Below are 27,975 nucleotides of genomic sequence, written 5' to 3'. Positions count from 1 at the left end.
AGGTCAGTAGTGTAAGGACCCGCACACTCCGAGGGCTCTACAACTGCATCTTCTCTCACCTCTGCTTCTGGACTTCAAAGAAAGTGTGCATCATGGAAGAACTACTACTATTTAGCATTTCTATAGCGCTACAAGGTGTACGCAGCACTGCACAAACAGGAAAGGAAAGGCAACAGAACACACACATCCTATTCCTGCCATGCAGCCTGCAAGTGGTTCACCCCAAGAATTAGAGTAAAAGGCAAAAAGGAACAGAAGGCAGGAGAAGGAAGAGAGTGTGGGCATATTGATGCATTGGATCTTCTGCATCCCTCCTCCTTTTTAAATCCTAGATCTGTCAAATGTGTGTTGTATAAAATTCAGTTGAGCTTGTTTTCCCAGTCTGCGAAAATATGATAAAAGAAGACAATTGTTCTTTGTCCTCCTTAAGCAAGAACAGGACACACACTTCCTTAAAAACAGGAATGCCCTGTATAAAGCAAATAGTCAATCCGCACTGAATATAATTATAATTGAAGGGTGCTCACAGTCATACAATTCAAGATATGCTCAGCTTCTTTACATTAATCTAATTTTCTTAATGGTCAGTAGGGTCACGGAGTCATAGTAGGATCTATCAGATCAGCGTACCTGCCCCTATTTGGCTGAATTATTCAATGAGCCAAGCATACATTTCAGGGGTGGTATCGCAATCCTCATTTAATCCTTATTATATTTTTTAATGATTTTTCATTAATATTTACTTTTTCATGAAGCCCAAGTGATGTATATAACATATCATTATGTCGAGGCCATTATACATATATATATATGAATAATGGCGTCTTAGACGCCGTCTGTTCCAAACACTCGTGGAGACTACCTTGAAACAGCGTAGAAACATGAAACATGGATCTATGTCGGTGACATCTGGTCTCCAGCATAGAAAGCTTAGTGCAAGTTAAGTATTATCTTAAGATCGCTATATATATATAGCACAAAGTATAGTATAGTATAGTACAAAGGAATTTGAAACTGATATATATGTATAATGGCCTCGACATAATAATATGTTATATATATGACTTGGGCTTCATGAAAAAGTAAATATTAATGAAAAATCATTAAAAAATATAATAAGGATTAAATGAGGATTGCGATACCACTCCTGAAACATATGCTTGGCTCATTGAATAATTCAGCCAAATAGGGGCAGGTACGCTGATCTGATAGATCCTACTATGACTCCGTGACCCTACTGACCATTAAGAAAATTAGATTAATGTAAAGAAGCTGTATAAAGCACAGGCATCTGGCCACCTTTAAACTGGTAAAACTTCAGGGACTCCAGTCCTGGGTTTTTTACGTGATTGGATTGAATTATAGTCTGAGGATTTTGATGTACAAGGCTCTTTATTTATAATAAAATGATATTCAGAAGCCAAATGGCGAACAAAATATCTGGATCCTCTCTCTGAGAGTTGTTCTGTCAGGAGCAAAGGCATATTAATTTCACCATAAGGGTGGTCCATTCCCTTTCCTGGGCAATTGACAGCTGCAAGGAATTAATACTCAAACAAATGAAGCAACAGACGCCTCAACTGTGGTTTCCCAGTAGCTTGTCTTTATCCTCCAACTACTCAATTGACCAAAGGATTCAAAGTTTGGATATAATCACCATTCCCCAAAGGCGTCTGAATTCAAAGAGATAACATGAGCAGCAAGGCCATGGATACTACTCATGTTTTCAAGATGTCCCAAATGAATATCCATGAGGGAGATTTGAATATAATTGAAGTAGTGTATGTGCATTGCTCATTTGGGATATCCTAAAAACCTGACAGGATCAGTGTTCATGAGAAGTAGAAGTTGCCTGCCTCTAACAGGACATTGGCGTCTTTACCCATTCTCTGCTGTTTGAGGTTGCTAGTTCAGATTCCTGCTTTCCTCTTTCTTTGGCTGAGCTGGGTGCTTGCAGAACCCTTCTGCATGGGGGCAACTTTTCAAAATGGTTTATAATGCTAAACAACATAAAATTACACCTCCCTAAAAAAATGGTGAAGGAGTTTCTCAGTACTGGGTTGCTCAAACACCTACTGAATCCACAAACCTGGGGCCTGTATTCTGCTCCGAGTGTGCCCATAATTCTTTTCGATGTGTTTCTCTACTTCATGGATTTTATTTTTTAACTAGCTGTTCAGCCCGTAAAAACGTGCTAGTATAGGAAGGGGGGAGGGGGGGTTGAAAGGCCCCCCACCCCGCCGCCGAGTTCGCCGCTGCCGCTCCCCCTCCGAGTTCGCCCCCCCCCCCGGAGCCATCGCCACCCACCTTCCACCCGGTCGGGCCCTCGCTCTGCTATTGAAACAGCGAGGGCACACAGCACACAGCTGAGCTCTACTGCTGAGCTGCCGTGGCCTTCCTTCTTCTTCTCTGCCTGTGTCCCGCCCTCGTGTGACGTAATGTCGTCGAGGGCGGGACACAGTCAGAGAAGAAGAAGGAAGGCCGACGGCAGCTCAGCAGAGCTGTGTGCTGCGTGCCCTCGCTGTTTCAGTAGTGGAGCGAAGGCCCGACCGGGTGGAAGGTGGGTGGCGGCGGCGACTCCGGGTGGGGGAAGCGTTAGCGACGGCGGTGTCCCTTGCAAATGCGCAGTAGAGACCCTCTCTGTTCCGCCCCCGTCATCACGTATTGACACGGGGGCGGGGCAGAGAGGGTCTCTGCGCATTTGCGAGTGAGTACGACACTCGCCATTTATATATATTGATATTACGTATGATTTATATATATTGATATTACGTATGAGTTGGTCAGTCACCATAAATTCTGCTACGTGGCATTAAGAAAGTTAAAGCTGGAGGCTGTAAACACTTTTCTAAATTTGTCACTCCAATCATTACAAGTCATAAATGGAAATATAGTCTGGCATGTCAAGGCTCCATCACAAACAGCTAATAGATCATCATAGAGCTTGAAAAGCAGTGAGTAAGGCCATAACATATGCACATCTTTTTGTTCTCACTACTTCATGAAAGAAATGATAAAACAATCTAAAGAGCAAAAAGGAAAAGGAGGAATAATAATAAAAAAAAAAAAATAATAGAACCGAGAAATGAAAAGTGTGTGATGGTGTCCTGGTCACGGTGTGGTCCATCACTCGATTCATACCCCAGGGTCCTCTAGAATATTTTCCTTTCCTGTCCTCTCTCTTAATCACTCTCAGCATGCACACTCTCTTCTCTGAGAGAGCAGGCTCTTCACGGGTGGATGGAATTTCTTTTTAAGGCTCCGGCACAGAAGTCTCTCCAAAAGATAACTCGGTGACTTAAGTGGGATGCTCCAACTCTCGTTACTAAGCTTAAGTGCAAAACAGTAACGTTCTGAGGTAGTCTTTCAATCCTTAGGTTGTACAGCATTGGGTAACACTATAAATACCACTACTCTTCACTCATATCTGTCTGTTATCCCTTTAACATAATCAGTCTGTAGGATGATTGGCTTCCCAAATGCTGGGGTACACCAACTGTATCCGGAATATAGTATTTCAGGGTAAGAGGTATCCTTGGGGCTGAGGTTAACCTATTCTCTTGTTTTACACACAGTGTCTGTTTCTAATTGGAAGCATGTGTGGGAGGCAGTCTCATTCACTCTACCTCCTTTGTAGTTCAGCTGCAGAGTGGGGCTTTTTGGTTCTGTTGGATTGAGGGCCAGTGTGCTACTCCACTCCTCGGTTAAACAGCAGACAGAGGGGTAGGTTAAAAACTTCTGACCTGTTAAGTACATAAGTACATAAGTAGTGCCATACTGGGAAAGACCAAAGGTCCATCTAGCCCAGCATCCTGTCACCGACAGTGGCCAATCCAGGTCAAGGGCACCTGGCACGCTCCCCAAACGTAAAAACATTCCAGACAAGTTATACCTAAAAATGCGGAATTTTTCCAAGTCCATTTAATAGCGGTCTATGGACTTGTCCTTTAGGAATCTATCTAACCCCTTTTTAAACTCCGTCAAGCTAACCGCCCGTACCACGTTCTCCGGCAACGAATTCCAGAGTCTAATTACACGTTGGGTGAAGAAAAATTTTCTCCGATTCGTTTTAAATTTACCACACTGTAGCTTCAACTCATGCCCTCTAGTCCTAGTATTTTTGGATAGCGTGAACAGTCGCTTCACATCCACCCGATCCATTCCACTCATCATTTTATACACTTCTATCATATCTCCCCTCAGCCGTCTCTTCTCCAAGCTGAAAAGCCCTAGCCTTCTCAGCCTCTCTTCATAGGAAAGTCGTCCCATCCCCACTATCATTTTCGTCGCCCTTCGCTGTACCTTTTCCAATTCTACTATATCTTTTTTGAGATACGGAGACCAGTACTGAACACAATACTCCAGGTGCGGTCGCACCATGGAGCGATACAACGGCATTATAACATCCGCACACCTGGACTCCATACCCTTCCTAATAACACCCAACATTCTATTCGCTTTCCTAGCCGCAGCAGCACACTGAGCAGAAGGTTTCAGCGTATCATCGACGACGACACCCAGATCCCTTTCTTGATCCGTAACTCCTAACGCGGAACCTTGCAAGACGTAGCTATAATTCGGGTTCCTCTTACCCACATGCATCACTTTGCACTTGTCAACATTGAACTTCATCTGCCACTTGCACGCCCATTCTCCCAGTCTCGCAAGGTCCTCCTGTAATCGTTCACATTCCTCCTGCGACTTGACGACCCTGAATAATTTTGTGTCATCGGCGAATTTAATTACCTCACTAGTTATTCCCATCTCTAGGTCATTTATAAATACATTAAAGAGCAACGGACCCAGCACAGACCCCTGCGGGACCCCACTAACTACCCTCCTCCACTGAGAATACTGGCCACGCAATCCTACTCTCTGCTTCCTATCTTTCAACCAGTTCTTAATCCATAATAATACCCTACCTCCGATTCCATGACTCTGCAATTTCTTCAGGAGTCTTTCGTGCGGCACTTTGTCAAACGCCTTCTGAAAATCCAGATATACAATATCAACCGGCTCCCCATTGTCCACATGTTTGCTTACCCCCTCAAAAAAATGCATTAGATTGGTGAGGCAAGACTTCCCTTCACTAAATCCGTGCTGACTTTGTCTCATCAGTCCATGTTTTTGTATATGCTCTGCAATTTTATTCTTAATAATAGCCTTCACACTGGACACAAACTAAAAGAGTCAAGGGAGCCTGTACACATGGTGCATCTTATGAACTCCAAAGGGGAGCTCTTTGGCACAGCAAGATAAAAAGGAAGGGATTTGATTATATAGTACTCTACATACCCTGGCTTAGGAGTGAGGTTCATTCCTGCCATAGTATGTGCAACCTGGGTTTCACTCCCAGCACAGCGTCCTGGGGCACCGACTAGCTCTCGGAGTCTGGCACCCCTCGACCCAGGCCACAAAACACCAGGGGTCTCTGCACTCACACACACAGTGCTTGTCTTCTCTCACTCGAGCTTGGGCATAGGCCGGGGCCGGACTTACTCTGGTAGGCTGTAGGGCATTGAGCTGGACTTCATTGAGTACCCTTTATCAGTCTGGGAGCAGACATCTTTCTCTCACTTCAAAGAATTACTCTCCACATGGAGGATAATATTTTAATCAACATCAAATTTTACTGAACTTCTACAATAGGCAGTTCAAATCCTTTTTCAAACAGTCAGTTTGTAATCCAACTTGATAGCAGATGCAAACTATAAATCCAGAGCCAAAATCGGGGATATGGTGGATCTTCTCAATCCTACAGTATGTACATATTTACAGCTCCTCCTGTCCATACCCATCCCTTCTGGGTGTAACAACCTAAGGCTGTGCCTGCTGAATCAGACCTCCTCATCTGTCCACACTCCTTTCTTTCAAAGGAGTAGTTCTCCAGCTACCACCTTCAGCTCCAAACAGTTCTTTCCTGTTCCTGCTCCCAGGCTGGGATCCTCTAATTCCCACTTGGAGCACTCCTCCTCCTCACGGTTAATGCTTTACTGGCAGAAACCTTTCTCTTAGGTCAGCATTAGTTTCTTGAACCCATCCAGGACACCCCTCTCTTCTCAAGGGTCCCGGCAGGGGTAGAGGCAACCAAAGATCTCGTGCGAACCCCCAACAACAACAACAACAAATTTATTAACTCCTAACTCCTCCCCCACTGTCATTCAACAACCAGAATCATTATCCTCTGTAACTTACCCAGGAACCTACCCCCTTGGGCTGGATCCTTAGAACCCTCCCCACAGTAACTCTGGAGAGCGCTCTCAGGTTCTTTAGTAAACCCCCGTTATAATGGGGGATTACATGTGTGCAAAATTAACCCATTTGGAGAAATTGCCCCTGAGAGAACATCCAATGGAGTCTAATTCTTCCACCACCACCACTACCCCCTGTACATTCTCATTAAAAGGGTGGGTAGTACCATTGCAGCCATCCCTAGAAGGGGGGGGGATGCTGTTACCAGGGGCTAAGCATTTTGTCTCTGCTATAACTTGATATGGTCCTGGGGGGCAGGAATATACAGGACTAGTGAGGGTCCTACAAGGATCTCTGCATAGATTTTGGAAAACAGATGCTATTGTTCTGAGTCCCTAACTAATTGCTTAAAAGTGATGTCCATTTACTACAGATAAACTTAGTTGCCTGTTGGCTCTCACCAAAAGTGTCTTACAGGAGAGACTGGAATTGATATGACTGTGCTCTGTATACCTGCACAAACATGTAGCCATAGTGATGCCAAATTTATTTTTCTGCATGTTACAGGCTGATTGCATCCATAGACTTTCTTCAGGACTAGAAGTTCATGCATGCAGGTGGATAAAACCACAACTTGATCATCTTGTTCCTTATGACACAGAGTTTGTTGCATCCACTGGATGAAGCAAGCGTGTTAACAAGCACCATCCCCAAAGCTTGGTACTGTGCCAGTTGCCAGAGAGCATTCAGATATCATGCGGAGAATGCAAGCATCCAGTCGTACTCCTTGAGGGACCTGGCAGGAATCTGATGTGTTCAGTGATCTGACTTGACACAAAAGAGAGGAAAAACCCAAACTTAGGTTTTGTAGAAAAAATATACAATTCTTCTCCTTCACACTGGACTTGACCTTTAAAAGTCACATTCTGTTTTACCCAAAATTGCTTTGATATTTATAGAAAAGAAATACTTCCATTTGTTCCAAGAGGGCTTTTTATAGCCAGTGAAAGGCCCTGGAATAAAGAGGATGTAGAAAAAAAAATGAGCAGTGCTACACCCACTCTGCTGGGAGTTGGTCTGAGCATCTGAAAAATGTTTTCTTAAGAGTCATTTTAACAAATGATTTCTATCAGTGGTGAATGTAACAATAATAAATTAATATAATAAAGACTCATGGATGGCAATAATAAAAGTCCTTTCTGTAGGCAAAAGCATTAATTTATTTTATTATTATTGCCTGACCACCATATATGGGAATGAAAATTCATGTATATGTCACTAACATCCATATTTTTGGCTGGGCATTTTAGGAGGTGATTCTTCGGAGGGGGTCTGATTTTTCTCTTCTGACTTGACATATCGTTAAAACTATCTGGTGGCTTTGCTTTGGAAAAGTACCTGCACAAAAAGCAGGCACAGATTTGCGCTGATGTGCTGGTTTGGACCCTGCCCTGCATTAAGTATATGTGTTGTTACTCTGTTGCTTTGCTAAGTATGTATGTATTTTATTGTTTGTTGTTTTTATTATGGTGGTGTATGTTTTTTTTATTTATGTTTCTAGCCCCCCAAAATAAAAGACCAGTGTGCAGTTGTATATATTGGTACATATTTTATCTATGCACCCTCCCTCTCTCCGGACCATCCAGTTTGATTTTTGTGATAAACTCCACACGTAAAAACTACCTAATGGGTTTGCAGTAGTGCAGGCCTATATCCTCTCTTGAATTACTAGCCAAGGGCCACTGATGGAGTAGTAGTGTCGTGGAATGATAAATTATTTAATAGAAAAAAAGGACACAAGAGTAGGGTGTCTGATGGCATGTCCAACTACAAAAGAAAGACGTCAAATCCAATAAGAGAGTTTATTGTAGTAAACACTCTTCTGAGACTTGACATGATGCCGTGTTTCAGTGTTTCCGCCTGCATCAGGAAGTCTGTAAGTGTGTGGCTTTATCTCTTACTGGACAAAACACCAATAGTAGGTGTTTTTGTAAGTAAAAAAGGCTGCTGATCTTGAAAGCTGTGCCATAGAGCGGTCTGTTTCCTGCAGCGAAGCAGTATTTAATAGAACAGCTCTGACGTTACAGGTTTAGTTAAATTCAGGTCAGTAGCTGGAGTCCATTAAACATTCAGATAATCGGGAGAGTGTACATATGGTTAATGCTATGCCAAGGAAACCTGAGCCATTGGACCCAGATGCCAGGTAGCTATGGATGAAATTATTAGCTCATTTCCCTCAATATAATGAAAAGATTTTACAGTATTGTAGCACCTACCACCTGGTGGTCGTGAACTACAACAGGAATTAATCACCTGCAGGTAAAGGTCAGACTCTTCAGCTATGATTAGGCCCCATTTTTGCTCAGTAACTGTACCTAATGTCTCTGGAACATGTTAGTAATATAAAATCATTAATGTGTGACTGGGACTCGGTGCTTTTAACTGTGGAGTGTTTGCCAAATGGCCTTTAAGTATAAAACATCCATATCATTTCCAAGTATACCCTGCATCAGTTTCAGTTTTTTATTCCCTGTCAAGCAAAAGTAGTCGGTGAAAATAATTAGCCATCTCATTAAATCCCTTCCTTCTTTATGGTCCCGACACAGCCGCTTTCTATTATAGACTATCCCTGTGCCACTTTCCACATACTGTGCTTTCTACAAAGGGGCGAGTAAGAGGCAGGCACTTAAATTTCTTCAGCAGTAGATTCACTTGTGTGTTTTCATACAATCTTAGATATTCATCCATGTTTACTGGGGCTAAAAGTGTGCTGGTTGTGTCCTGGTTTTTGAATGGTCTATTGTGATTGGCACTTCAAATGCAAAACTGCTTTTATTTCCTTGGACACGAGAACTCCAGTAAGGGTGTCTCATGAACATAATACACAACCCCCTAGCTCAGATGTGAGCAACCTTGATCCTCGAGGGCCGCAACCCAGTCGGGTTTTCAGGATGTCCCCAATGAATATGCATGAGATCTATTTGCATATAATGGAGGCAGTGCATGCAAATAGATCTCATGCATATTCATTAGGGAAATCCTGAAAACCTGACTGGGTTGCAGCCCTCAAGGACCGAGGTTGCCCACCCCTAGCTTGTGCATTTTTTTTGATATACATACATTTAAAGAGACAGCTGCTTAAAACCTGCAGACACAGCACACAGATATGAGACAGAATAATTCAGTAAGAAGTATAGATTTTATAAGTTTCTGATTCATTGGATAAGATTAGCCTGCTCTTTTATCATATACTAGCTTGCAGTACTTACGCTGAACCCTTGTACTGACCAAAGATCCCCTATTTCTTAGTTATATGTAAGCCACATTGAAACAGCACTAACTGGAAAATGTGGAATAGAGATGCTATAAATAAATAAAATAAAATATCTTTTTGGTAGCATGAGAAAAATAGTTCAGGTGTTTGGTAACTTATGTGGCTCAGGAATTTTGTAGATTGAAACCTAAATACTTGGTTTGTATTACATTATAACCTGCTTTTATGACTAATAAAAACTGTCAAATGTAATTCCATCAACATAAAAGGAAGTTGGAAAGTATGTGCTAAGAGCATAACACAGAAGTGTGTTTTTCTGTGTAAGATTCAAGTATATGTATTAGTTGTTTTGGGAACATAAGAATAGCCATAATGGGTCAGACCAGTGGTCCATCTAGCTCAGTATCCTTCTTCCAGCAGTGGCCAATCCAGATCACGAGTACCTGGCAGAAACCCAATTAGTAGCAACATTCCATGCTACCAATCCCGGGGCATGCAGTGGCTTCCCCATGTCCATCTCAATAATAGAATATGTACTTTTTCCTCCAGGAACTTGCCCAAAACCTTTTTTGAACCCAGATATGCTAACTGCTGTTACCACATCCTCCGACAGCGAGTTCCTGAGCTTAACTATTCTTTGAGTGAAAAAAATATTTCCTCCTATTTGATTTAAAAGTATTTCCATGTAATTTCATTGAGTGTCCTTTGGTCTTCGTACCTTTTGAAAGAGTGAAAAATTGATTCATTTTTACCTGTTGTACACCACTCAGGATTTTAGCTGGTAATAAATTTAATATGTGAAATGACATGAAGCATTCATTTTCATAGGGAATACACCTCCTTCTCATTTCTTGTTGCGTTTATAAATATGACAGATTATATAAACACTGCAAATTTCCATGGAACACATTCCCCTGGATTTTTATGTAGGTCGCTCAAAGTTGAATGCCCAAATTTGGACACGGCAGATGGGTGCATGAAGTAATTTAGTTTAATGAGGTGACAACAATCACTAATTGATGTTAATTGCCACCAATTTGGAGTTATGTGAATATCTGCCCTAGGCACTATTCTATAAGATCTGTGCCTAAATTTTATAGCGTGTAGCTCCAAAGGGGTGTGGTTTGGGGAGAAACTTGGGTGGATCAGGGGGAGTGTTCCCAGAAATTAAGTGCGATGTTACAGAATACTGTAAGATGTGCGCCCAACTGCTGAAAATTGGGCATCTGCATTTACACTAGGTTCTGGCAAGCATAAATGCTGTCACCCAAAGTTAGGCACGAAATCCGCACTAAGGGTCCCTTTACTAAGCAGTGGTAAGCTCACTGCAGGCTTACTGCCGGCTCAATCCTTGCGCTGGCGGTAGTTCCACCCCCAGTGCGCGGTATTTCCGGCCCTAGCGGAAATATTCAAAAAATATTTCCATAGGGTGTTGCCCGGTGGTAATCGGGCATCGCCACATGCTACCTGGTTACTGCCAGGTTAGCGTGGGGGACCCCTTACTGCCATCTCAGTGGGTGGCAGTAAGTGCTTCCCCCCCCCCCCCCCATGGCCACACGGTAAGAGCAATATTACCGCATGGCCATGTCTTTTTTTGGCCTTTTTACCTGCTGCAGTGAAAAGGGCCCTTTTTACCGCAGCTTAGTAAAAGGACCCCTAAACTAGCTTTCAGCAAATGGTGCTCTGCTGCGAGTGCTCTTTGCTATTTTAGCACGGATCTTTCTAGACGCCATTTACTGAATCCAGCCCATTATGTGCAGATTTCAAACGGATTTCAAATGCACCCTGGAGGAAATGTTAAAGGACTTTTGTATAGTCTGATTATAGACACATCTGAACATAATTAAAATGTAATAGACACTGTATGAAGGAATTAAACCACCAGATAAATATAAGGGGGATTTGGTGTCTAAATTCGATTGGCAACAATGGAACTGTTGCAACCCTAAATCCATTTTCTTTTCCCCCCTCGTTGTAGGGAGAAAAGAGGGCACCTGTTGCAGATGTTATGTGCAGAGGCCGCTTTCATATTTCCATTAGTATTTGTGGAAGATTTACAACTTCCTCCTCATCACCCAGTGTGTTTCAATTAGGAAAAGCAGAATGATCTAAGCAGCAAATGCCATTCTAAGCAGTGTGGAGCTCTCCTTGATACTGCTCTGCACGAGCTATCTTAACGAGACTATTACCTACTGTATAATTGATAGTTTCTTGATTAGTTTCTTCTGACTATTATCTTTGCAGGTTGATGTAATGAGGTAGTTGAATGGATCTTGAGCTCTTGATATTTATAGAATCATGGAAAATTCCCGATTGACTATAGGAAGTAATTCAATCAAGGAGTTGCATAGGCTGTAGAAGCAATGAAGAAATGTGGGTCAACTACATAGGCTTAGCTGATGAGGATGTCCACTCAAACTCTGCCATGCATACTGTGGATTAATAGTGACTTGAAGGGAGAGAGGAGTATAATCCATGTTGTATTAGACTATTTCAAAATTCAACATAGATTTACTTGTGATTATTCTTTTGTATAGATTATATTACAGGTGTGGGATAATCGGTGGTGACTGAGCCATTGTAGTGAAATGCTATTTGGTTGGAGTGAAGGTTCAAATAGCATTTACCTGTTCGGGATTAACCGCTAATTTTCAGTGGCACTTAACCAGTTAGTGTTGTTGAAAATAACTGGTTAGCACTGAACTGAAAGCCAGTTATTTTTTTTTTTTGGGGGAGGGGGGGGTCCAGGGGTGGAGTCAGTGCTTGACTGGTTAAGTGCTGATATTTTACACCAGCGGCAGTCAGCAAAATGCCAATTGCTGCCAGCTGAATATTGGGATCTACAAGTATAGCGACACCAAACCTTATTGAATCCCTACAGGACCATACCAAGTACAGTTGTACCCAGTGTGAACCACCCACTGGCACTGCCCTGACCACTTCACTACTACCAATGAGAGGAGACGTGGGCAGGGAGCAATTTTTGTTCCCCCCCCCCCTTCCATATTTGTACCCTGTGCAGCCACACCTCTTGCACAGCTCTTGGTGTGGTGCTGAATCCCTTTGATTATGTGAATCTTCCTGAAGGACTTTTAGGGTTAAAAAAAAGAAAACTTCACAAACCAAAACTGAAATTTAAGTTTGTTAGTCTGCTGATTAGCTAATGATCTAAAATATAGCTTCAGGCAACTCCAGATGATGTCTCGCACTGCAAATGGATATGCTGGGATCTTGCCAGGTATTTTGGGATCCTGCCAAGTACTTGTGACCTGGACTGGCCACTGCTGGAAACAAAATACTGGGCTAGATGGACCTTTGGTCTGACCCAGTATGACATTTCTTATGTTCATTGTCTCATTGTAAAGGTGCTTTACTGGCTTTACCACACTATTAAGTGATTCAGCACATTTTGTACACCATACTCTGTAGAATAAACCTACTAATCAGAACAGTGACGTTCCTGTTGAGGAAAGCAGATTTAAAGACCGACAATTTTTCTAGTCAGTGTTTATTTCAAACAGTAGAGGAAATAGAACATTGTGTAGAACTGCTATGTATGAAACAGACAGCTGTGAGCCAGTACCACACAATAATATTTAGAAGTTTCTTTACTTTGGAATTTAATTTACCCAATCATAATTTTATTGGGATTTATTAATTTCTTTACAGAGAGATTCACCCAAGGCAGTGTGCAGCAGGTATAGCTTGACTGAAAACTTACAATTTTAACAGTATAACATTAGCAAACTGACTAAATGTAAGCATAAATACAATCAAAGAGGTAAATTTGGAGATAGGCAGTCTGGACTATCCTGCTTTCCTTTCACACGCATCGTCTTTCATAAGGTCCAGTGGCGTAGCCAGGAATTTTTAACTGGGGGTGCATCTCCTGCGCCCCTCCCCCTCCTGGTACCTTAAAATCACCTGTGCTCCAGTCTTTGCCCGGGCAGTGGAAGCGGCACTCATAGGCTAACTGCAGCCTGCACTGTGACTTTCTCTCTGAACTGTCACTCCCCTTCTGGTAAAACTTCCTTTTTTTGTGAATGGTGGGATGGTTCAGAGTGAAGGTCCCAGTTCAGGCCGCAGGCAGCCTGTGAGTGCTGCTACCACTGCCCGCACGAAGACCGGAACAGAGATGATTATAAGGTGCGGGGGGGGGGGGGGGGGTATGACAGGGGATGGATATGAAACACATGCACCTTTCATAAATACGCCACTGATAAAGAAGGGCATTTATCGAAAGGGACGTCCAAGTTTTGATATGGACGTCCTCGCGAAATGTCCCGATCCAGGGGTGGGGAAACCCATATTTTTGAAACAAGATGGACGTCCATCTTTTGTTTTGAAAATACCATCAGGGACATCCAAATCCTTAAATTTGGGCATCCCTAGACATGGATGTTTCTGATTTTCGGCGATTTTCGAAACCAAGGACGTCCATCTCAGAAATGACCAAATGCAAGCCATTTGGTCGTGGGAGGAGCCAGCATTCATACTGCACTAGTCCCCCTGACATGCCAGGATACCAACCGGGCACCTTAGGGGGCACTGTAGTGGACTTCATAAATTGCTTCCAGGAACATAGCTCCCTTACCTTGTGTGCTGAGCCCCCAACCCCCCCCCCCCCCAAAACCCACTACCCACAACTGTACACCACTACCATAGGGGGGCACCTAGATGTGGGTACAGTGGATTTGTGATGGGTTTTGGAGGGCTCGCTGTTTCTTCCACAAATGTAACAGGTGGGGGGGGGGGGGGAATGGTGTGGGTCCGCCTGTCTGAAGTGCACTCACCCACTAAAACTGCTCCTGTGACCTGCATGCGTTGTCATGGACCAGAGGCTGGCATAGAGGCTGTCACAAAATATTTTTACAGATGATTTTTGATGGTGGGAGGGGGTTAGTGACCACTGGGGGAGTAACGGGAGATCATCCCCGATTCTCTCCGGTGGTCATCTGGTCATTTCGGGCACCTTTTTGTGCCTTAGTCATAAGAAAAACAGGTCCGGGTGAAAATGTTCAAGTGCTCGTCAGGGACGTTCTTGTTTTTTTTCGATTATGGGTCAAGGACATCCAAGTGTTAGGCATACCCAAATCCCGCCTTTGCTATGCCTCCGACATGTCCCCTTGAACTTTGGCCGTCCCTGCGACGGACTGCAGTTGGAGACGTCCAAAATTGGGTTTCCATTATACCGATTTGGACGTTTCTGTGAGAAGGACGTCCATCTTCTGATTTGTGTCGAAAGATGGACGTTCTTCTGTTTCGAAAATGAGCCCGAAAGTATCACAAATGAATCACTTAGGGGCCCCTTTATTAAGCTGTGGTAAGTGCTAGCGCCTTCTTATCACAACTTAAAATGTCTTACTGTAGGACACATTCAGGCACCCGGTGATAATTTCCTAATCTGCCCGCATAAACCGCACACTAAAAAATATAGTTTTAATTTTTCCCTGGAGAGGTGCGTGTCTGGGGGCAGAGAGTGGGCAGCTCTGTGCTAATTGGCACAGCTGCATTACCACATCCTAACTGATTATCACAGGATTAGCGTGTGAGCCCTTACTGCCTACAAAATAAGTGTCGGTCAGTGCTTACTTTTTTTTTTTAATGGTTGTACGCTAATGGCAACATTAGCGCATGGAATATTACAAACCACAAAATATGGAGAGTGAAGTAAAAGTGAAATTACTATAACTCATACAATACAAAGCTTTATTACAACATGCTCAGAACTTCAAAAACTAAACCAAGCGGATTGATAGAAGGAAAAGCCTCAGATATGCACTTGGGCATTCTTACATGTACTCCCAAGACAATTATCAGCATAAAAACCTTCTATATTTTATTTATTTACAGCGTTTCTATCCCACATTTTCCGAATAGCATTGTTTCAATGTGGCTTACATGGAACTCAGAAATACAGTAAGATAGGGGATCTGAATTACATAGAATCAAAGTGGCTTGAAGAGGGAAAGGGGAGAAGTGAGACATGAGGAAATATGAAGAACAAGCGAAGGGTGGCAGGGTGGGGAGGTGGATCTTTTAGTGGAAGCTAATGCAGGCAAGGGATGGAAGGGATGCTGCTGAATAAGAGTGATGACTATTCATAGCTGATTCACAGTGGAGCTTCATGGAAGGATTTTTTTTGAAGTAGGACTTGAGTCGTTCATGAAAGATCAGGTAAGTATCTAGGCTCCTCAGTACTTTAGGGAGTGCGTTCCAGCTTAGTGCATAGGTAGGTGAAGCCCGATTAATAAACTGTCTTGTATCATACACGCTGGCAGTTGGGAAAGTGGAGTGTGAGATAGCTTCGTGCTTCAGTGGGTATGTTTCGTATATTGATATTCAAAATCAAACTCTTCTGAAAAACTTGAAAGTGAACTTTAAATAACAGTAGACTTTAGTTATAACATTGTATGTGCAGCATTCCCAGTTCTTATATTGCTTAGTGAAACACTGAGAAGCAGACGATTGAAAATGTGTTTTGGTCTGTGTGTCCCCTGAGAGAGCAGTGTAATACTGCGAAACGCTGCCCATCCTCAGGAGAACCTTCTTTAAATGTACATTGGAATGCTTCAACAACTGAACTGAATGTTGCACATATGATATTGCAAGTCCCCCCAGTGGCAGAAATGCGGCGGAGAACTTCAGTGCAATTTAGAGGGAATGTTGGAAGCAGGACTCTGATCTGGCACCATGAGCTTCCATTTTCAGAGCCCTGCAATTATAGACACAAAAGTCCAGCTAGTTCGTGTTCCCCAAGGGCAATAGCAAACCAAGCCAGGGCCGCCGAGAGACAGAGGAAAATAGAAATTACCACTACTTGCTCCCAAATGGAGGAGTGGCCTAGTGGTTAGGGTGGTGGACTTTGGTCCTGGGGAACTGAGGAACTGAGTTCGATTCCCACTTCAGGCAAAAGGCAGCTCCTTGTGACTCTGGGCAAGTCACTTAACCCTCCATTGCCCCATGTAAGCTGCATTGAGCCTGCCATGAGTGGGAAAGCGTGGGGTACAAATGTAAGAAAAAAAAATGGCCAACTGAGCCCAGGCATAAGATAGTAAGTCCAGGAAAGAGACCAGGTTTTATGACAGAAACGCAAAAAGAAAAACAGATGCCAACCGATCCTGATTTAATAGATCTTAAAGGTTTTAGAACTGTGAATCTTCAGGATTATATTCTGTATCACATGCTCACTAAGTAACCCCAAAGACTCCTTGGCTGTGATTTGTGTCTGCAGCCATTCATTTTCCCAACCTGAACCCTCCAAATAAGGCCATAGCAACATCACAAATGAAGGGCAACATCAGCCAATTGATCCAGTGCCCTTCCACCACCAGGGCGATAACCAGCAAATAATAAACTTGCCAGCTGGATCACTCCAGTCATCAGTTTCAGCCTCATTATTAGCTGTTGGAATACTGAAAGATTCCATCTGCAAAATTTTTTTCTAATAATGTGGAGCATGTCCCCAAGCCTTTGGGACCCACAGAGGGGCCGATATTCAGCGGGGACTTACCTGACGAGGAGCAGCCCCTATCTAGAAGTCCCACTCTAATGGTTCATACCAGTATCTTAGTCAGACCTGAATTTCTGGGTTGGCCTAGGTGTGGACTGGGTGGGTACCACCCATTAATTTCCTTTCCACTCATTACTCTTTCCCCAAAGTGGTAAAAATGAATACCTTTGCTGGCAGGGATCCCTAAGCTCTGCTAGCTGAAGAGTCCTCTCTGGAGCCCCCTGAGCTGTCTAAACCCCGGTCAGCGATGCTTTTTCAGCCACCGATGCCGACACCCCATGCATGATCAGTTCAACTGGCATCCCTTCCCCCACTGTGCATCCATGCATGGGGTGTGCTGGTGTGTTGAGCTAACTTGGGGGGCTCTGGAGAAGACTCTTCAGCTGTCAGGGCTTGGGAATCCCCGTCAGCAAAGGTATTAATTTTTACCACTTCAGGGGGAGTAGCGGGCGGAGAGGAAATGAGTGGGTGGTGCCCACCCAGTTCACCCCAGGCGCGCCTTGCCAGTTATATTGACAATGTGCGCCATGGGTGGGCCCCCTGCTCACTCAGGTCCACCCATGGATATGCCACTGGTTCATACTCGGATTTTCAGTGCTGTTTTCTAGTGCAGAGGCAGTCTGTCCAGATTTTTATCAGCATTATTTAGGTAGTGCTAGGGCGGTCTAGTGGCAGAGTCTTGGTGTAGTTTCCACTAGCAGTGATTTTCAGTCCACCAACTGGGTTGCCTTAACTTTATCTGGTTATATATCTGGGTACTCGTCTGACGATCTCCAGTTCTCGGATTAGGGCCATTGGACAGGTTATACCCAGTGCTAGCTGGTATCTTTCTTGATCCTGGCACTGAATATTTGCATATAAAACACCATGGTGGTTTGCGTCTAAATCAAATGCTGACTGCTGCGACTGAACATTACCCCCAAATTTTTTAATGTAATGATTAGTGGTATTTAACCCAAACATTTCAAAGTATGTAGAAGACGTGGAGCATCCCATGAGCAGACAGTAATCAAAATAGTTCTCGGTTAAAAAGAAAAATTGAAATTGAGCAGAGAAAAACCAATATGGATGAATGAGAAGTAAGAGAAAATCATATCTGGTATTCGCACCATTGGTGTTCTGACCACGCCTATGAACAATTGTTACCTCTGTGCCAAATAGTACATAATACAGTGAGCACATTTCATGCAGCACAAAATCATTCACTGAAAAGACATTCTGGTTATGACTTAATTATGAATCATCTTCTATTTACCTGGTTCCTTTTTGGATCAACTGCCAATAGAAACAACCTCACTGAGGCAAAGGGGCAGCACATGAATACATCTGCTGTCCTACCCAACCTCAGCACTACTTCTAATTTGTTTCTTTGAACACCTCAAGGTTGATGACTTAAAAACCTTGCTGCTATTGATAATACCACAGTATGGAATATGAATCCCCCATGCTGTAAAAGAGAACCTCAAACAGCATCACTACCCCAGTCTACCAAACATATCCTTCAAATCATGACTTCATCTCCCACAGACTAATGGAGGATGAATCCACGAAAAAGGTTCTCAACCCAATCCTCAGGGCACACCCAGCCAGTTGGGTTTTTAGGATATCCACAGTGAATGTGCATGAGAGAGATTTGCATGAGCCACTTTTTTAGTATGCAAATCTCTCATGCATATTCATTGTGGATATCTTGAAGACCCGACTGGCTGGGTGTGCCCCGAGGACTGGTTTGAGAACTACTGCCTTAGGATACTCATGTTTTCCCACTAATGCCACTATTGATTTTTATTTGCTCACACTTTTCCAATTTTAGCGCAAGGTGAGATACAGTCAGGTACAGTAGGTATTTCCCTTTACCTTGAGACCAACCAATCTAAATTTATAGCTGAACTAATGAGGAGTGAAGTGATTTGCTGAAGGTTACAAGGAGCATCAGGATTTGAACCTTGACTTCTCTGCTTCTTAGTGTGCTGCTCTAACCACTAGACCACTCCTGTTTCCTTCTTCACCTCATCCCACAGAGTTCCTCATTGAGTTGGCAGTCGGAGAAGCCAGGCCAGGTGCCAAGTTATCATTGGCAGCCATGGAACTGGCCCAGCTGCCTTCTCACTTTGTTTGTCTTTCCAGTCCCCTAATTGCAGAGGTTTTTGTGTAGTGTCTAATCACTGAAATATTATCTCTCATGGCATCCACCCCAGAGGTAGCTACATATTTTGTCTTAGTGCACAGAATTTAAAATACTTTGGAATTCTCATTGATGAATGATAAACTATCAAGTTCAATTATTTTCATTGATGCCTGCTGTCCAGAATTATTGAGAGTAGTCTGCATTATGTTGACATCTGGTGGATTTGTATGGTATGGCCCTTTGTACTGGAATTCCAATCTTTGTTCCTTCCTTATATGTGCTTTTATTATAAGATCAGATGCGCTGTATTATTTATTGTATACATGAACTGACTGTTCCTATAATGTGAAATCAGGCTTATGCACCCTCTGTCTTTTTGTAGCTGAAAAAGTGACATCCTTAGGAAAGGACTGGCACAAGTTCTGTCTGAAATGCGAACGTTGCAATAAGACTCTGAATTCTGGTGGACATGCCGAGGTAAGACCAAACCAGTGTACATGTTTAACCTATGTTTTAACGTGTAAAGCAGTGAATTGTAGCTATCCCCTATCAAGTGCATAATGGCATGACATTGGAAGACAGACATTAGTGGAATCCATATTTTGAGACACCGAGGGCTTAATATTCAAACGATTTATGCTCCTAAATTGGCCTCTCTGAAAATCTACTAGGGCTAATGGTTAGAACAGCAGGTTGAGAACCAGGGGAGCCCAGATAAAATCCCACTGAGGCTCCTTGTGACCTTGGTCAAACTCACTTAACCCTCCATTGCCTGAAGTATAGATTCAGATTGTGACCCCTTAAATTTTGGAGCATAAAACATGGGTGACAACAGGGGCAGATTTAGGGCAGGGAAAAGAAGTCAGGAGCTTAGCACTGACTTTCAGCAGGAGGCTTTTGAATTAGGCTCATAAATCTAGGCAAATGAATGGCAGGCCTAAATTTTAAAAGCATAACTTTTATTTAAACTCCTGGATTTTCAGCTGATAACAGGAGCCTAAGTTTAGCTGAAAATAAGAGCTGAAATTTAGGAGCTCAGCTTTATTGAAATATTGGGCCTATATTTATGTATCAGACCTACTAGACCACTTTCTAGCAGATGTTCCAAGCCTGTTAGGGTACAAAGGGCCTTGCTCTTGTATATGTCAACAGGTTCTTTTACATGTCAACTAAAACCTGGTGCAAATGCCTGCACCTAAATTAGGAGGAGATCTGGGTGTATTCTATAATAGTGCACTTAATTTTTAGGAAAGCCCATGACCCACCTATGCCCTTCCTACAGCCACACCTCCCTTTTGTGATAAGCGCTTTAGAATTTACACGCACCACTATACAGAATACGCTTAGAAAGCTGCATGCGTAAATTCTAAATAGTGCCTATTAGTGCTTATTGCTTGTTAGTGGCCAATTATCGGCAGCTGATTAGCTTGTTAAGCAATTAAGTTGCACGCACAAATCGGCTACGCATGCAACTTTAGTTAGTGCTTACAGAATCTGGGGGGGGGGGGGGGGGGAGAGGATATTTCTAGAGGTGGGCACCTCCTTTGAATGCCCTGATGCTGCTTGATGAGAGCATATCCTATAACAGCATGTGCGTATCCAGATTCCATTATAGAATATTAGTGTAACCCGGCATCGGCACACCTAACATTTTAGGTGCCTGCTGTTACACCAGCCATAGGTGCTGGCAGGCGCATATATAACATACATTATCTTGTAAGCTGCGTGCTTAAGTGGCAGCAGTGCCCATGCTCTTCCCATGCTACACCCATGTGAATGCACTCCTTGCATTTATGCACTATGGGCCCCTTTTACTAAGCAGCGGTAAGCCCACCATAGGCTGACCACGTGCCAATCCGGAGCTACTGCAGGCGGTAGTTCCCACCCCAGTGTGCACCAATTCTGACGCTACATAAATATGATGTAGTTTTGTAGTGCCAGAACTTAACCGGTGGTAATTGGGCAGCGCCGCATACTGCCCGGTTAGTGCAGGAAACCTTACTGTGTGACCATTTCGGGGGGGGGGGGGGGCTTACCACCATTTGGGGGGGGGGGAGCCCTTACCGCCACTCATTGAGATGGCGGTAAATGTTTCACTTACCGCATGGCCTTTTTCTTTATTTATTTATATTTTGCTCACACCTTTTTCAGTAGTAGCTCAAGGTGATTTACATTCAGGTACACTGGATATTTCTCTGTCCCAGGAGGGCTCGGAGCAGCAGTGGGATTTGAACAGGGCACCTCTGGATTGCAAGACTGGTGCTGTAACCACTAGGCCACTCCTCCACTCCTTTTGTCCGCTGCAGGAAAAGGGGGCCTCAGTGCACATCAAAAACACACGCTGATGGTAGCGCAGGCCCCCTTTTATGGCAGCTTAGTAAAAGGGCCCCTATGCCACTTACGTGTGCCTTTACAGAATAGCAATGTAGTCATTTTACTGCCACTTATACATGCAAATGAACTGCACTTTCATGGTTAAGTGGTGCATAAATGCAGGCACCTACTTATAGAATTGCCGTTGACAGGGGGAGGGGGAGGAGTTAATAAGCTACTGTAAAATTTGGTATTACCCTGCAGTTGTGTAAATAGTGACGCCCTCACTCCTCTACAAGCACTTTTCTAAAGCCTAGTCTAAGGCCTCCCTCCCCACCACTGATTTACCTGAAACAATCCATAATGACCCAGTGGAATGTGGTAAGAGGGATCCCCATTCACTTCTACCCCTTGTGGATCTGGGTTCAAAATGGTGGTCAGGACACCAAGCTTACTACACACCCTGTAACTGATGTTCTACATACCTTATTCAAAACTACAGTTAATTTGCCTTCATTGTAGTCACCCACTTATTTATCCCAATTCCTTTTACTTACCCATCTTGTCTGTTGATTAAGATGCTCCTCGTGAAGTCAACAAAATACAATGTATCATTTCTATGTTATTTGAATGTCCTACCATGCTGCCTATTATGGTGTATCATTTATTTTCTGCAGACATTAATGATTTTTCTGTTGTATGAATAGTCTACTGTGCTGTTGTAACGTGTATATTTCTGACACTGTATGATGATATTACTATTACTAGGATTTAATCTGCCTATTTCCAAATTTGTCTCATTGTTTTAATTGTGTTTTGCACTGACATTTGGTCATTTTGCTATTGTGGTGCCCCTAATACAATGTAAGTTGTTTATTTTATATCAGGCTATACCTATTGTACATTGTACAAGGTGAATCTTTTCATAAAGACAGTTAAAAAAGCTTAATAAATATCCATGCATAAATGATGGCAAATTTTTATAAAAGGCCTTTCCCATTTAGCTTTACATTTCTAAAATTGCTACTATAATGTGACCACCTAAGTTCGTCACATTTGAAGAAAAGATCAATTAAACCATGTCAGCTTCTGTGTTATAGTACCGTTTGAATTAAATACATTGCAATTCCATGTGTGCTCTCTGTTCAGCTCTGATTTTTATTCCTCCCAGTGCTTCAGTTCAGATTTTTCTATATTAGTGTTACAAGAAATGATTTATTTTGGGGAAAATAGCTCTAGAGAGCACTCGCTACTGTTTATAATTTAAGAGCAGGTGCTGTATGTATAAGTTTTAGGATATTAATTTCTCCACCAATCACCAAAGGTGATAATTGCAATAAATTAAATATATATAGCTTCAATATACTCAGAACACAAAGAGACCGTATTTTTAGCTTCAAAAAGGTTGATTTAATATACAATTGCACATGAGAGGTAGGTTTTAAGAGATCTTTACAGGTAATCTGTGCATAAAATAGAACAAAGTAGCAGGTAGGTTAACTTACAAGTCCTTGTTACAAGCATGCTGTGGTCCAGCTGATTGATGAGCACATGTTGAGGACAGGAGGGCTTCTGCAGTGAATGGATCTGAGTTGCTTGCAGCTGAAGAGAATCTGAGTTGTTTGCAGTGAAGAGAATCTGACTCTTGGGAAACAGCTTGTCCTTTTATATCTTGCAAGCTGCAGGAGGATATGCCATGTGGATCTTTGTCCTGGTTTCCACACGACCCTTGGGCATTTGCAAAGCATTGTGGTATCTTGGTCTCATGTCTGCACACGACCCCTGAGTCTTGGTCTCATGTCTTATGACATCACGAGACTTACAGTCTGGATTTTCTTTTGATGTCCTGCTCAGTCTCTGGGGCAGATACACATTACAAGTCCTTCCTTTCTGCACATGTCTGGAAGCTGATGGGAGGGGCAGGTATACCTTTGACAAGCAAATGTCCTGTTTATGCTTCCTCTGAGTTCTTTGTTTTATTCAGGTGCCCACCTTAGTCATGCCTTTGTTAGGTGGGAGGGCTGAGGAAGCTCTTTTGTGTTTGTTAAGTGTTTGTAATTAACTATCCCTGCTCTCAGAAGTTCCCAGAAAGAGGAATGGGGAGAGAGGGGCTTGAAATGAAACTATTTTCTATTTAAAAGCTGCACAAATATATTGGTGTATATATAATCCAGCAAATATGCTACATATTTCAGTAATAAACTGATACCATTACATCAGCACATCACACACTTTTTTTCTCTGATTTTCTGAACCAACTAGGTCCTCCAAGAGCTACAGAATGTGAAGCTTTGTTAGAGCGGGCAAAAGGGATTGGAAAGTAATTATTCCATATTATTAAACCTCCTGGAATCGTAGGATAGAGCAGGTTATACATTTCTGAAATAAATAATTTGTCGTCCATTAAGGTTTTATATTTATTCTTTCCAGTCATTAAAACCAGTGAAATAATGGTGACTAATGTCTAAAAGGCAATGAAGTTCTCCTTTACAGACCGATCTGGAAACGAAGGGGGTCTTTTTACTAAAGCTTAGTTCGAGTTATCTGCAGCAGGGCCCATTTTATTCCTATGGGCCCTGCTGCAGGTAACTCAAGATAAGCTTTAGTAAAAGACCCCCTAAAGCCTAATAAACTTTCTAAATCAGATGCTATATAGCAGTGTTTTATAAGTCGGTCCTGGAGTTACCCCCCTTGCCAGTCAGGTTTTCAGGATATCCACAATGCATATGAATGAGGTTGATTTGCATACACTGCCTCCATTGTATGCAAATCTCTTTCAGGTGTCTGTATTCTTTAAACCCAGCGTGACTGCATTTTAAGAGAAGAAACACCTTTTTATTGGGCTAACTTATCAATGACAGACTTTCAGGAATCATCTACAACTTGTCTGCTGATCCTTATTTCCCCATGTCCACCACAGCAGCAATTCTCTAGAGTAAACCCACAAACACATCCTTCCTCCTTCCGTAGGTTCCAGGCAGGGGCATCACTAGACAAAGGTATTTGAGGAGGGGGAGGCACAGGGGAGGCGACCCATGTATTGGGGGAGGCAAGTCAAAATGACATTTCTGCACACCACACCCCCTCCCCTCCCACCTTTAAATCAGCTATAAAAGATACTATCAAGCTCATTTTCAAAGCACTTAGCCTCCCAAAGTTCCATAGAAACCTATGGAACTTAGCCTCCCAAAGTGCTTTGAAAATATGCCTCTATATGTCCCAAAGGCTTTAGAAACCACTTTATGCAGTTTCGACCCCACAGAGAACAGATATTATTTCATAGCACCATTCAATGAAGTCTACCATATAGGAATGAAATCCGCAGAGCAGTGACTCTCAACCCAGTTTGGTTTTCAGGATATGCACCATGAATATGCATGAGACAGATTTGTATACATTGCCCATTTGTTAAGAAAATCAATCTTGTGCATATTCATTGAGGCTATCTACCTAGCTAGATGTGCCTCAAGGACTGGGCTGAGAATCACTGCTATAGAGGATGGGACAGAAACTCAGTATAAACTCGTCACGCCTAACTTTGTAAACCACTCCACATTCCCCAATAATGAAACTAGGACATAATTCAGCATACAAAAATACTGTATATAAATATTAAAACTCTACTATCATCTTAGGAACACATTCATCTTCCACTGGAAACAGTTTGTGAAGTAACATAAAACCCTGCAAAAAAGACACTCAGAACTGAGTAAACACCATGCCAAAATAGTACTAACTCATGATTTAAACTGCAACACCCTTACCTGTGAAATGGCAACACTACAAATTTTGCATCAGGCCCTAGAAAAATCAACACACCTCCTACTGGGGAAACTCAATAAATCAAACTACTAGAGATCCCTACACAGGCCTTCATCTCAGGCACACATATAGAATATGGTTATACTCTGATCTAATACAGAATAAGAGATCACAAATTAGAAACAGAAAATATAGATGAAAACTGAAATAGAAACTCCCCATAAAGCTAGATTGAGAAGTGCAGTATTAGAAAAAGAAAAAACTGAAATACATTTCATCCTGTATTTTGCAAACACACACACACACATATATATATGTGCACAGATCACAAGCTGACAGTCCCTAAAAATGAAAAATGTTCTTCTTTTCTACCTTTGTTGTCTCATCATCTTATTTCTTTGTTCTCTATTTTTCTTGTCAGCCTTCTAGGTTCTGTTTCAGGGTCTCCTTTTTATTTCTTCTCTTACTGTTGTCTTCCATTCCTCTCCTACATATCTCTGACACCGTTTCCTTTTTTTTTTCTCCATTTTTTATCTCCCTCTCTACTCACTCATATCTATTTTACCCCTTATTGTCTTGTTTTTCACCTTTCTCACTACCTTTTAATTTTTACTCAACTTCTAGCTTTCCATCTCTCACCCCTTTTCTAGAGCTCCCATTGCCCCCTGTTTCTCTCTGTCCTATACCCCTTTATAATTAATGTACTCCCACTCCTTCATTTTCATTCTCTGCACTTGCCCCCTTTCATCTTTTTCCTGTCATTTTTCTTAATTGTCTTTTTATCTTCTTTTAGCTAGACTTTATTTCCTCTTTTCCTCCATCACTTACTTCTCTAGTCCTTCCATTTCCACTTGTCTCTAAGTCGGGTGTTTCAACCGTCTTCTAGTTCCTTATTTCCACTCTGTACTATCAGTTTATTCAGCCTCTTCTACCTCCACCTTTCATCCCCTTGCCAACTCTGTTCCTTCCCTGTCACTAATCTCCTCTGCACCTCCAATCCTTTTCTTATGTTTTACCCCCTTAAACTGGGTTCAGTGCTCACTACAAGAATTTAATTTTTCTTCACTACTATGTGTTTTGAGTACACAGAGCAATTTGACATTATACCATGTGAAGTGGATCTTCTTGTGCCTTAGACGGATGTGTAGGCCAAGGGTAGACCACGCCGATCAAATTCTTACCATTCCATTAGGAAAAATGCAATCCAAATCCATTAGCTACTCTGAAGTCTTGAAAAAACTGAATTTTATGGTATGATCCTTCAGGTTGGTATAGTTTAGCTGTAGGGCATGCCGTAATATTCTTGTGAGACATAACTAATATTACCATGATTTCCCTGTAGCTCCAAAAAGCTCTGCTCGATTTCATGTTTGGTTCCTATAGCAACCGACCAGTTTTACATGCCTCAAACAATACAAATACTGTTTCGTAGCAAGGAAAAGGTGAACGCTAGGAGGGTATATCTGAGTTTCCAAAATCCTTAAATTATGGTGCAGACAACTATTACTCACCCACTTACATAATTCTGGAAGAAAACACTTTTGATGTCTTGCGAAACACATTTAATCTCTTTGGCAGCCAAACAAATTGAACTCCAGTGATGACAGAAAAAACAGGCCAGCACCCCCACAGCAAAACATATGCAGGCTCAGGATTTTGTGTACTATGACCTGACTGCTGAAAAAAAACTTTTCCATGCAGAAAATAGGAGAGATTTGTAGATGGATCTTACAGGGTTTGATAAATGAGCACACTTTGGCAATCCCCCCACCCCCCAAAAAAGAAAATCTATCTTGGTTTATATTAAAGAGGTCTTTATTCTTTAAAAATAATGGGGTCGATATTAAAGCGATATAACCGGCCAGAAATGGCTCCTGGATGGTTAAATCGCTTGTTTGGGGCTAATCGGTCAGATTCAGTGGCATTTAACCAGTTAGTGCCACTTAAAATGTCCAGTTAGCGCCTATCTTGAAACTAGCTATTTTGGGGGCATTCCAGGGGTGGAGTCAGCACTTGGCCAGCTAAGTGCCAATATTCAGTGCTTAACCGGCCAAGATAGTGCAATGCACAGTTGTGCTATTTATGCAGTTATGTTTTCACTGGCTTTGTAAACCCAAAAATTGATGATATACTTTTGGTCTCCTGGAGTCATAAATTAGATCCACTGCTGATGGAAGAATAACAGGCATATTTTCAAAGCACTTAGCCTTCCAAAGTTCCGTAGCTTTCTATGGAACTTTGGAAGGCTAAGTGCTTTGAAAATATGTGATTTATTATGATATTTTATTGTTTGCCTGAACTGATAAATTTGATTCTAGCTTGTTGATCACTGGAATGTTCATGTGATATTCTCTGTTATGTTTTGATGTTATTATGAGTTTTGTTTTTAGAATGATTTTATTCTTTTTTTTGTTTGTTTTTATGTTTTATATTTGTTTTTAGTTTTTGATAATTGTGTAATTCTGTACTCCGCCTAGAACTGATAAGAAAGTGTGGAATATAAATATTGGAAATAAATAAAAATTCAATGCCAGGAATTTCTGGGATAACTCTGGTGACAGTCAGCAAAGTGCTGATCACTGCCGGCTGAATATTGGCTGCAGTATTAATAATAATACAATAAGTATTGTATAGGAACACTAGTCATTTATCATTGGAGGCTGCAATTCTGGAAACAGCATTGACATAACCCCATACTCAAAAACACCCTTCAATTTTTGTACTTTTTAACCTTGACTCTACAATAGAGGTAACAGCTTCCTAACTGCACTTTCATATATAATCAATTCACTC

General features: G+C 42.2%; 1 protein-coding gene across 1 annotated transcript in view; it reads left to right on the top strand.

Annotated features, from left to right (window-relative positions):
• The window catches only part of LOC115477831 (cysteine-rich protein 2), a 249,759-nt gene that overhangs the window by 111,736 nt on the left and 110,048 nt on the right, over window positions 1-27,975 (top strand). Inside the window, exon 2 of the mRNA XM_030214923.1 lies at window positions 19,490-19,584. Coding sequence (XP_030070783.1) covers window positions 19,490-19,584 — 95 coding nt within the window. The remainder of the gene's footprint in view (window positions 1-19,489; window positions 19,585-27,975) is intronic.

Source organism: Microcaecilia unicolor, chromosome 9 (genome assembly GCF_901765095.1).
Source record: "Microcaecilia unicolor chromosome 9, aMicUni1.1, whole genome shotgun sequence".
In the NCBI taxonomy this organism is placed as follows: domain Eukaryota; kingdom Metazoa; phylum Chordata; class Amphibia; order Gymnophiona; family Siphonopidae; genus Microcaecilia; species Microcaecilia unicolor.
The sequence above is the reverse complement of the archived record's forward strand: the minus strand, read 5'-3'. Positions and strand labels throughout refer to the sequence as shown.